General features: G+C 45.1%; 1 protein-coding gene across 1 annotated transcript; it reads right to left on the bottom strand.

The window, feature by feature from the left end:
- Positions 1-2840: 2840 nt before the first annotated feature.
- LOC100301748 (myotubularin related protein 3) lies at positions 2841-9593 on the bottom strand. Its single transcript, NM_001160577.2, is given in 6 exon segments — positions 2841-3041; positions 4177-4293; positions 4490-4585; positions 5949-6022; positions 6340-6419; positions 9440-9593. Coding segments are annotated over 4 exon segments (414 nt in total). The 5' UTR covers positions 5994-6022; positions 6340-6419; positions 9440-9593; the 3' UTR covers positions 2841-2885.
- Positions 9594-11066: the final 1473 nt, after the last annotated feature.

Genomic DNA, 11066 nt, shown 5'->3' with positions numbered 1-11066 from the left:
AAGCGCAGGGACTGGAAACTCTTACGGATGGAGTGGATGTTGGCCATGCCCATGAACACCACCTCACAGTTGGGGTAGTACTCTGTATGGAGTAGGACATGGTGAGAGTCCGTTTGTGGTTAAATAACACATCATTACTACCAAAACAACTACTTTGGTGCAGAAAATAGTGCGGATAGTGAGGACAGTTAGGACAGTTGCTATGTTGGCATTAAGTCGACAATAACCTGCTTCCATGCAAACCCATCGACCTCAGTCTACTGGAGCCACTGGCTCAGAGATGAGCCGTCTTACCTGGGCATTCACAGCCCCCTCCCTTGGCTCTGTTGGCAACAGCCGCTGCATAGGACCTAGCATCCAGGATCAACAGCTTTTGTGGCTGGATGGCCAGCGTCTCCACCTCCGAGCTGTTCGTCAGGGACGATTCTGACAAACAAAGAGAGACAACTATTTAAATCTCTGCATAGCTTATAACAGTCAGTATTATCAAATGACATTTATTTTTATGTGATATAAATCTGATTGAACATAAATCAAACACTCCACATGACAGTGAACCTGCGCTGAGTTATGTGGTCTGCTCTCTCCGAGTCAAAGGCCCCTCACTTTACCAGACAAGCCACATCGCTTAACCAAATGTCCACAGCAAAGCCACACAAACAGATTGGAAGGTGCTGCTTCAGCACTGTGAGGTACGTGTGCATGTTAGGGACTGACCGAAGTCTGTGTCGACGAGGTCATTGGTGCCGTTGATTTCATTGGTTCCGTTGGTGTAGGATCCGATGGCCAGGTGTTTACGGGAGCTGCCATCTACAGCACAGGCCTTGGCGATGGACTGGACCAGGTGCTCGTCGTCTGCATTCCTCCAGCCCCACCAGCTGACCTCCGGCTGGCCGCAGCGGGCGATCACAGCCCCCGTGCTCTGGTGCCTGGAGGAGAAGAGAGGCATGGGACAGTCAGGAGACAAATAACTGAGAAAAAAATGCACTGTGTGAAAAAACAACATGGAGCAACACTGATCCATTTGGCCTCCAGAGTCAATAACACCGTCTCCTGTGAGAGGATTGGGTCCCCCCCAAAAAAGGACTTTTGCAAAGATAGAATTTCCCCCCCCCCCCCCCCCTTACTCGTGCAACAAACCTCAAGGTGAAAGGAGTCGTCCTTGCTTTGCATTGTATTCACAGACAACCCCGTTCTTCCTCACTCACTACAAAGACCGACAGACCCACCTGAACACCACAGCCGGGAATCTCTTCCAGGAGCGGAAGGCTGCCACATTCTCCAGCTCCTTGTCTGTGATCCAGGCTGGCACCAGGAGCTGCTGCGGATAGCTAGAGCATAGCCTGTCAACGCCAGAGGAGAGAGGGACAGTGGTTAGAGCAGGAGCACAGGCTGTGTGATGCCTCTAATAAGCCCCTATCACCAGACACCTAATCCCGGGCTAGGCCCTTATCTACATGAGGCTGATTATCAGTGGAGGACAACAGCACAACCAGCCTTGTATCACACACAGAGCAGTGTGTGCAGCAGGGGGACAGTAGACGGTTATCACGGCACTACCCTGGGCGGCCTGGTAATCAGATCAGCCCTGTAGGATGCAGGCTGTTAGCGGGGGTGGTTGGCTGCTCATACCTGAACTTGCTGTTGATGTCAGATATCCTCCAGGCGTTTTGAGTGTCAAAGCCCATCCTCTCCACCTCGTTCTTGAACCAGGAGGTCACATGCTCTCCTAACAGGCACACAGGGACACAGAGTAGACATGAGGACTTATGTCTGTCACCAATTGAGTAGAGGTCCGAGGACACCAGTATCACTGCCAGCGTTACCTGGCCTGCACAGCTCCCCCTGCTGCTCCTTCTCCCCGGCGTACACGCCCACACACCAGGCATGGAAGGCGAAGGAGAAGAGGTCCTCCAGGAGAGACGGGGGCCGGACCGCAGCACTCAGCCGCTTCAGCCACACCTGACACTGCTCCAATGTAGAGAACTGACACCTGGGAGACAAGCAACACAATCATAGACCTAAACCAAGATCGTTTATTTGAGAGAGAGAGAGAAAAAATAAAAATAGCATTTGCAACACGCATGCATCGTTTCAGTGGTCTTACCTGACGACCTTACAGTCCTTGCAGGTGACATGGAGCTGGAACATGTCACGACACTCCACAGTCTCTATGAGCTGCAGAGGGACCTGGTGAGAGAATAAACACAGACACAGGAACAGCAGAGTCACACAATCTCCAAACCAGCAGGCTGAATTTTTTCTCCCTGCTCACACAAATAAGCTAGCTTCAGGGTCTAGGCCTAGATGTGCTCAACATCGGAACGAGGGGCCATCCTAAAATAAGTTAGCAGAACTCACAATCACATGCTTGTGCAGCACCAACACCCACAAAATGTCTAAATTCAAAGCCAGTTAGTAGGCTAGTTAGTGTTTCGTGTCAACTGTGATAATGCCGATCATGCCGGGAGTGCTATAGGCTACACCGCTGTCATCATGAAATCCATCTGAGCACATGCTGCACCTTCACACCTACAGCTGCAAATGTAAGCCAGCGGCATTAGTTGTCAAACTGTATTTTCCAGGCGAAGGTTGTGTCATTTTCACATCTCCTCGAATACCGCCTTCTGATTTGATGTTCTTCCATCGTATACTGATTCACTATGTAAAAGTGCTGGACCCTAGTGCAGTAAATTCCCCCACACTGTCTAATAAACACCCTCATCTGATCTAGGCAAATACCGTCAAAACGACATTAGATTCATTCATGTTTTGAACAAGATGTTTGAGCAGATTTTGAAGAGTCTATAAAGAAAAATGCATACTTTTACTAAAAGTTTCACCCAAAGCACATTTTATTTTCTGTAGTGGCTCTGAGAGTGAAGCTAATGCTGTGTCACAACTCCAACACAGTCCAATGCCATGCAACGGGTTAACACACACGTCGCCATGATGTCATCCAGCCCAGTCTGGGCAGGGCACCACACTGGGCATGCAGGGACTGCTGGGTAGGCACTTACTGACACCTCACAACTCTCACTCTGTAGTTGAAAACAGGAGAAAAGAGAAACTGAATTAAAGCTGTGTCTCTGTTGAGCCTGTTGACTGTCCACAGATTCCTTAGTCTCACATCCCACAGCTCTGTTTTAATTCCTGCTCTGCAATCTACAGCTCCAATCTGGGCCACACAATGAAATCAACGGCCTGCCTCACTGAGTTCTCTCGCTCCATTCTTTGCGCCTCCCGCCCCCACTGGCAGATTTGTGAGCGATGAACCACAGCCATGTGACGCCAGCGCTTTTACCATCCTATCCAAATGGGTGTGAAGAGAACGCGCACGCTGTTGCATGGAACACAGTGACAGTTCGCTACAATATAAAACACATGATTGACTGACTGCAACAATGGCATAAAACCAAATAGGTCGGCTACGTGGTAAGAGCTGGAACATTCTAGTGCAGATCAGTAAACTGTTAGTGTGGATGTGACTGGAACACAAATAGATTGTGTGTGACATAGGCCTACATGTTTTGTATACCATACACTGTATCATGCTGATCCAAAAGGAGCAGAACCTGCACAACAAGGCTGTTTATTACTATAGTACTATTATTACAGTACTATTGCACTATTACTATGGTACCATGACTACAGTACTATTACTGTACCATGTCAGGATGGTGAGAGGAAGTAAAGCAGTGTCATTTGTTAGTAAATGGAGGGAATTGGCCATAAAACCAGCGTAATGATATGTTAATTTCGAAATCACCATACATTGGTAACAAATACAATCTCTATATAGCCAACATGGCAAAAGGGGGAGAGGGTGAATGTGTTGTGCATCACTGACGGGATTGTCGCAACCATGGCAACGGCAAGTGGAAAGAGAAAAGCAAAGGACCGAGTGCAAAAGCAGACCTGCTGAGAACAGTCACGCGGCACCGCTGCCAATGACTATCACCAAGTCCATCTAAATGCCCTCTCCACAACAGTAGTGGCATACTGTCACTGGCCCCAGCACGCAGTCTCCATTCATAAAAAGTCTCGATACACAGACAGACTGGAGACAATAGGGTGTCACTGTCCTGGCCAGCTGCAGAGTTGCTTCAGACACTGAAATTAAACTGTGTGCTTTCCAACTACCTAGCCTTCACTTAGTTAGTCAGCAGTACTTACGTTGACGATGGACTCTTTGAATTTGATGTGGAGGCGGTATCTGGACATGGCGATGATGGCATCCTCCGCTCTACCCACGTACTCTGTGAACTCGCCATGCAGCTCGGGAAAGGGCACCTGCCACCATGGGAGGGAAGATATCAAAGATCAAAGGGCACAGAAGCGTATCACTTGAAAAGGAGGTGCCATATAAAAACACAACTATGTGCAGACATGACCATTACACATACTTGACACACGTATAGAAATGACTTTGCGATAACTGGCATGACTTGTCATCGTGCTAACCAGCCCAGACATCTAGTGTTCTCACCTGCAGGCTCTCCTCCTCCAGGACTGGGGGCTTCCTGGGGAAGATCTGATTGGCCTGGATACATTCCATGCTCTCCTGCCCCTCCTCCTCCTCCTCCTGCCAATCAGAAGATGTGTAGTTGATGTGGAATATCATTACCCGTGTCTTGTAAAATAACTCAATAGTCCACTACTATCCCCATTCACTGGTTACAAGCACCTTCAACTGTAGCCATTCTCCAACCACTCCCAGATTTAACCTCAGTTTTCATACCTCTAACAGTAACTTTCACTGAATAGGATTTCAAATAGCCAATGATGAAGCCAAAGGAAGATAGAGTGTTGATGCTAAAACAAACTCTCAATAGGTGTGTTGTCTTGAATCATCCCTGTGCAATCTCTCAATTCTCCACACACACACACAAGTCCACTGCTAAAAGTGCCTCAACTCTGGCTGACAGCCTGGCATGACACTAAAGCGGGTCTGTGCAATCCAGTTCTGAGACAGAAAACAGACACCGGCTACAGAGCACACTTCGCCAAGTAGAAAATATCATAAGTAATCTATTTACAACCAAGTGTGTTTAAAAACAATCAAGGCCCAAATTAAATCCATTCAACTGGTATCCATTTGCAAACTGTCTGCCCCCTTCCATGCTATAGTGAGGAGCTCTTAGATGTTGCATACCTACTGCCCAATAGAAGGTCAGCATATCTTAGAAACCCACAGAGGGTTTATTTGATGGGAATGTGTGGCATGAACACAGAATCAGTTCAATTATTTTTATTCAGGGACCAAAAAACAGGGGGCTGGAGCCCCTGAGCGGTTAGGTTAGGATCGTCTATGAGTCCAGTGACAGCATGATGGCACTAGTGCGGTGGTCCATAGACATGACAGAAAGGACAGGGGCTGCTACCTCAGCCCCACCAACCAACCAACTGACCGCTGTCTGGGAGCCAAGCTGACAGTGTCTGCACGGCTGGGGTAACACTTTGCAGGGGCCAGCCAGGGGGCAGGCACAGGAACGCATAACAGACACAGGCAGAGACACACATACACATCAGCGATTGACAGTAAAGTCTGAAAGGCACTTGACCTTCAGGCAAATCACTTGCCCCGCGCTATAGGGCTACTCTTAATGTCAATCCTGGCAGACATACACACATACACCCGGTCAGAGACACACATACGGTCACACACACACACACACACCGCCAGACACGCTCTTTAATGACTGACCAGGGTGTAATACTGCTCCATATCCCTCAAAGGCCTCCATTCTAAATAAAAGATGCACTACCGAGGCATCAGACAGGGTGAAACTTTGACAGTGCGTCTGATGCAACCATGTGGCTACCAGTAAACACAGCCGATTAAAAAGGCTGACATTCAATTGAGAGTTCCGATTATGCAGACACATACAGACAGCAGCTATTCTGTACTGGTAGACAGAAAATGCCATGATCAGGATGCACTTTACCATGGCCCCTGTGAAGGAGTGTGGGTCACTGGACAAGGAACACATGCCTTCCTCACTTGACCCCAAATCTCAGTCTGTAAACAGTGGAAGACGGGGAAAGAAAGGTGCTGTTAATGCTTTACTACTAAATAACACAACAATCTTGATTTCTCCACAAACTGGAACCTAGTCTTTTCATTTAACGTGCATCTTATTCCAGTGACCACATGGATGAGAGTAATACCCCGCAGTCGCTGGATTTGGAGGGTAGGGCACACAAACAGACATTCTGTGTCACGTGTGGAACATTTCATACAGACCAGAATGTTATTTTCAACGTCACTTAAAAATGATAGGAAGCTCAACAAATTGCCTAGTGAGTACTGTGGTGTGCACCGGTTTTACAACTCACCAAAGAGAACTAGCAACAGATGAGGTGCTATCCTGATGATCCCGTTGTGAAAATGTGACTTAGAGCGAAGACATTGAATTCTGTAGGAAAAGAGAGAATACCAAATGAGTTCTAAGGAATGAATAAAATGGTTAACTTGCTAACTCTTCTAAACATTGCAAACTGCTTACTTTTCACTGGAACATTCAATCTACAATAGACCCGTTCATTCCCTGGTAAACATAGCTGTGCTGGTGGTTATAGTAGACTGCAAGTAGGTGAGAGACACCACAAACATCTGGGGAACGGAAAGACGAAATTTACCTAGTACACTTTAGCCAGTTTACTATGCTCATCAATCAACACGAACATCAATGCTAGTGAGACTCTTTAAATTAAAAATACAAACTGTGCTATATTTCATGCACAGAGCATGACAAAAATAAGACTGCCAAACATTTCATATTTAGGTCTAGTCATAAAGCATTTGGTTAATGTGAATTTAAAAAAAAAGACATTATTTTGCAAGAGACCTGTTCATGTCATCTTTAACTTGAAATAGAAACTGAGAAACTCTCCCAGATGGTGCTGTAGGTCTTGGCTGAAGACCAGGTCAAATACTACAAGGTCCCAAACCAACACAGAACCAACAAACCAACTGTAAGAGCATGGTGTCAGAACCAGCTGTGAAACAGAAATCCATCGCTGCTCTTTGTACAACAGAGCAATTTCACATTATTTTACATTGCACCTTCATTGTCTCATCTCTGTTCAAGATATGCAACCTGCCTGCAGGCCCACAAAATGCTTGTAAATGTCAGAACCTGCAGACTGAAACCTGATCAAGGGAAGACAGTTGATTGACAGGTTCAGGATCACACACACCCCCTCTGGAGCATGCCACTGAGTTTGACCTGTCTAGCAGTGACTAGACAAAATTCCCAGTACACCCAATGCGCCCTTTCTGAAGCGTAGAACCTGAACCAACTTAGTTAGAGTTCATATAAGGAAATCAATCAATTGAAATAAATAAATTAGGTCCTAATCTATGGATTTTACATGACTGGGTGGGGGCGCAGCCATGGGTGGGCCTAGGCCCGGCCACTGGGGAGCCATGCCCGGCCACTGGGGAGCCATGACCGGCCACTGGGGAGCCATGACCGGCCACTGGGGAGCCATGACCGGCCACTGGGGAGCCATGACCGGCCACTGGGGAGCCATGACCGGCCACTGGGGAGCCATGCCCGGCTGACAGAAATACTCCTCAGCTACCCCTAGTAGTTTCGGTTACTAGTCCAATGCTCTAACCACTAGGCTACCTGCCACCCCAGTCAGGGATGGATTATCTTGACAAAGGATAAAACACTCACTAACAGGAATGTAAACACATTTGTGCAAAACATTTGAGATGAATAAACTTTTTGTGCATCTGGAAGATTTATGTGATATTTTATTTCAGCTCATGAAACATGGGACCAACACTTTACATGTTGCGTTTACATATTTGTTCAGTGTAGATTGAAAAGACCTAGGCTCGGCCTAAAGGGATGTCATTCTGTCACTTTACTGAGCGCTATGTAGCAGTGCATGCTCCAGAGGCACCCTGCTCCTCCCTGCTGGCACTGACTGATAAAACGTATCTATGTCGCACACACTGGCCTGCAGACACACATCAGCATGTTTACCTCAGCGGGCTCGTGACCCATGACCTCTGCTCAGTCTGGCTCTGTGTTCAGAGTCACACAAGGCAGGCTAAGCCCCTTGGTCCTGTCATGTGACTTCCATGCATCTAATCTGAACCTGCAGCACTCAACCAAAGGCTTAAACCATCATCTCTCAAAGTGAATACTTCCACTCTCTGTGACATGAAGAGGATATGAGGTCCGGCGTGGCTCAGTTGTTAAGAGCATGGCACTTGTAACGCCAAGGTTGTGGGTTCCCACAGGGGACCCGCGCTAACAAATATGAAAATGGTTGCACTCACTCACTCACTCTGGATAAGAGTGTCTGCTAAATTACCAAAATCATGAGGAAAGAGAGACAGGATCCGTGTAAGGTTATTGGGGAAAGTGAAGGTTGAGGAGTTGCATGTGCATAAATAGGTCTAGCTGTAATGCTGACACATAGTCCTCATTATCAAAATATATCTATCCAGCCGAATAAAATGTATTTATTTTAGAGTTAAGAGCATGTCCTGTGCCTGGCTTTAGCTGGGTGAATCACGAGTGATCTATAACTTTCCCAATACTTGTACTAAAGGTTACGTATTAGTAATAATTACTCCAATCATAAACTTCCAGATAACGTTGTTGATGAACGTTAGCAGTTTGTCTTGACTGTTTTCTTTACAGAGATTTAGCTAGCAAGGCAATGGGAATATATAAACTATCACCTGACATAATGTTAGCTAGCTAGTGCAAACTATGTAACGTTCGCTAACGGCCTCAACTATAAGGCGAAAGAGCTGTAGAAAAACAGCCATTTCAACAAACATAATTAGATAGTTATCTAGCTAACTAGCCAACTCAAGATTAACATTAGTTCGCGAGAATAATCATAAATGTACGATTAGCTAACAAGCTGTTTTTTAACTCCGAATATCCATTCTCTGTCAGTGTCAGTCACTATCGTCGACGCACATCACGGCCCTAAGTAAACATTTACTACGGACCATTTTAACAGACTAGTCTGTAGTACTAGTTAGCCAATTCACGTTAACAATTTGCCATATTTTTCTCTGATCAATCATACCTAACGTATCCAACTGTTTACACCAGTTTTCTATCTTAGCTAACGCGTTAGCTAACTAAGCGCTAGTTAAACACATTCTATCGAAACAATACGTACGTAACCTAGCTAGCAGCTAACTAACGTTACGCTTTGATATTGATAGGTCGCTTTATGATTTTGATGTGTTGCTGTTTGGATACAAAGCAGCTTTGCTTCGTCTTCCCCTACAGTTAGTTACTCATCGTAGCTACTCAGTCAGCACTGGCAATTGCTAGCTAGCTCTCTGTCTGCCTGGAACAGTTTTTGTTGTTGTTATGAGATGGAGGGCGGACCCCAAAACCGAGGCCTCTGTCAAAACACACCGAAGCAAGGAGACAACCGGCGTACTCACCATGTATAAAGCAATGAGAATGGAAATGCCAAATCATTCAATTGAAGATCCGTGCACCGGGTTTGCAATAAACTACACTTTAAGAAATACATACAAGTCATATCCGAGGCCACTTTCAATCCGTCGGGTAGAAGAGCCAAGTCGCCATCGCCGCGATTCTTCAACCTCAGAGTGTCTGCCTCAACCCAATATTCTGCGCGACGTGGACGCAACGTAATCACGTTTATTTGCATATGGGTGGGACACGCAAAATAACCACGCGAGGATGTAAACAAATAAATAAATACAAGGGAAATGTACACGTTTTTAAACCTAATTCTACGATCTTTGTTTACATATGTCAAACTTTACATACATTGATAGTATGCCTTATACTACCAGAGAGAATGTAGAAAACCAGCCATAACCCATTTTCCTTGTCTTATTGCAGCGTTCACGTGCTATCGGAGTTATCGAAAGCTCCTATGTTCCCAGTGGGAAATTTCCCCAGGACGATCCTGCAAATCGGATTTACAAGTTGAAACTCTGAGAAAATGTTCTTACTCGATTTGCCGTTTCACCACTGACCTTTACCCTTTTCAACCAAAAATGACAACAAATGAGTTTGACTATTACAACCTTATTAATATAGATACTGTAGCTAGTTTGACCACATTGTCAAAGTGAAAGAAGCTAGTTACTTTATTATTTGCAATGTTAGCTAGCTTATCAGGTGTGTGTGTGTGTGTGTGTGTGTTTACAAAATGGAAACCAATCTGTGAAGCCTGATAGTGGTAACAAAAAACACAACACACATAGGATCTTAAACAATAATGTATTGGATGATGGCTTGATACATATGTGAATGAAAGACACTTCGCATATTTGTATCCATTCTTTAACAGGTTCCAATGCCTTGAAACATGAGATGATCTGTTTTAACAGGTTATGACATTTCTTTTGACTAGAGAGGTGGGGCCAGAGGCTAAGATATTTAAGAGGTCTACTCTTGTTAGCTCACTTCTGGAACATCAGAGCACATATTGTTAAACAACATTTGAAATCCCTTTATGAACAAAACCAAATCTCATAGACGGTAAATCACTAATACAATCATATTCTTGCTGACCCAACTATTCTAGCACTTTACACCTTTTAGTGATGGAGGTCAATTTAAAAAAGATGCAAAGCTTTGCATTTCCCCTTACCAGTTTAAACAAAGCCCTGTGTCAAACAAATCACAATCTATGACAAAGGCCAGAATAATCATGATGCTTAACCAAACCTGATTTCTAAATGTCTGCCCTTTACTTATGGATTTGGGGTAGAATTCCCCAACTTATTCACATATTAAACCTGTCTCATGAATACTACAAAGAGTCAACTCAGTAAGTTGAATATAATTTCACACACTCTCTACAACATTTAACCAGTGGGTAATGGGTAAAGGTTTACACCTCCACATTGTCTGTCACCAAAACTGGCAATTGCAACATGCATGGAATTCACCAGTGTAAAAAGGGAGAAGTGCCGAGTCAATGTCAATGTGCCAGAACAATAATACAAAACAAAGTATAATCCCTTTCCAAGTGACCAATATAAAATTGCATGCAAAATTCAAACAATGAAATAAGGTTTACGTGAAGAG

This window comes from Oncorhynchus mykiss, chromosome 11, assembly GCF_013265735.2.
Source record: "Oncorhynchus mykiss isolate Arlee chromosome 11, USDA_OmykA_1.1, whole genome shotgun sequence".
Classification (NCBI taxonomy): Eukaryota; Metazoa; Chordata; class Actinopteri; order Salmoniformes; family Salmonidae; genus Oncorhynchus; species Oncorhynchus mykiss.
The sequence above is the reverse complement of the archived record's forward strand: the minus strand, read 5'-3'. Positions and strand labels throughout refer to the sequence as shown.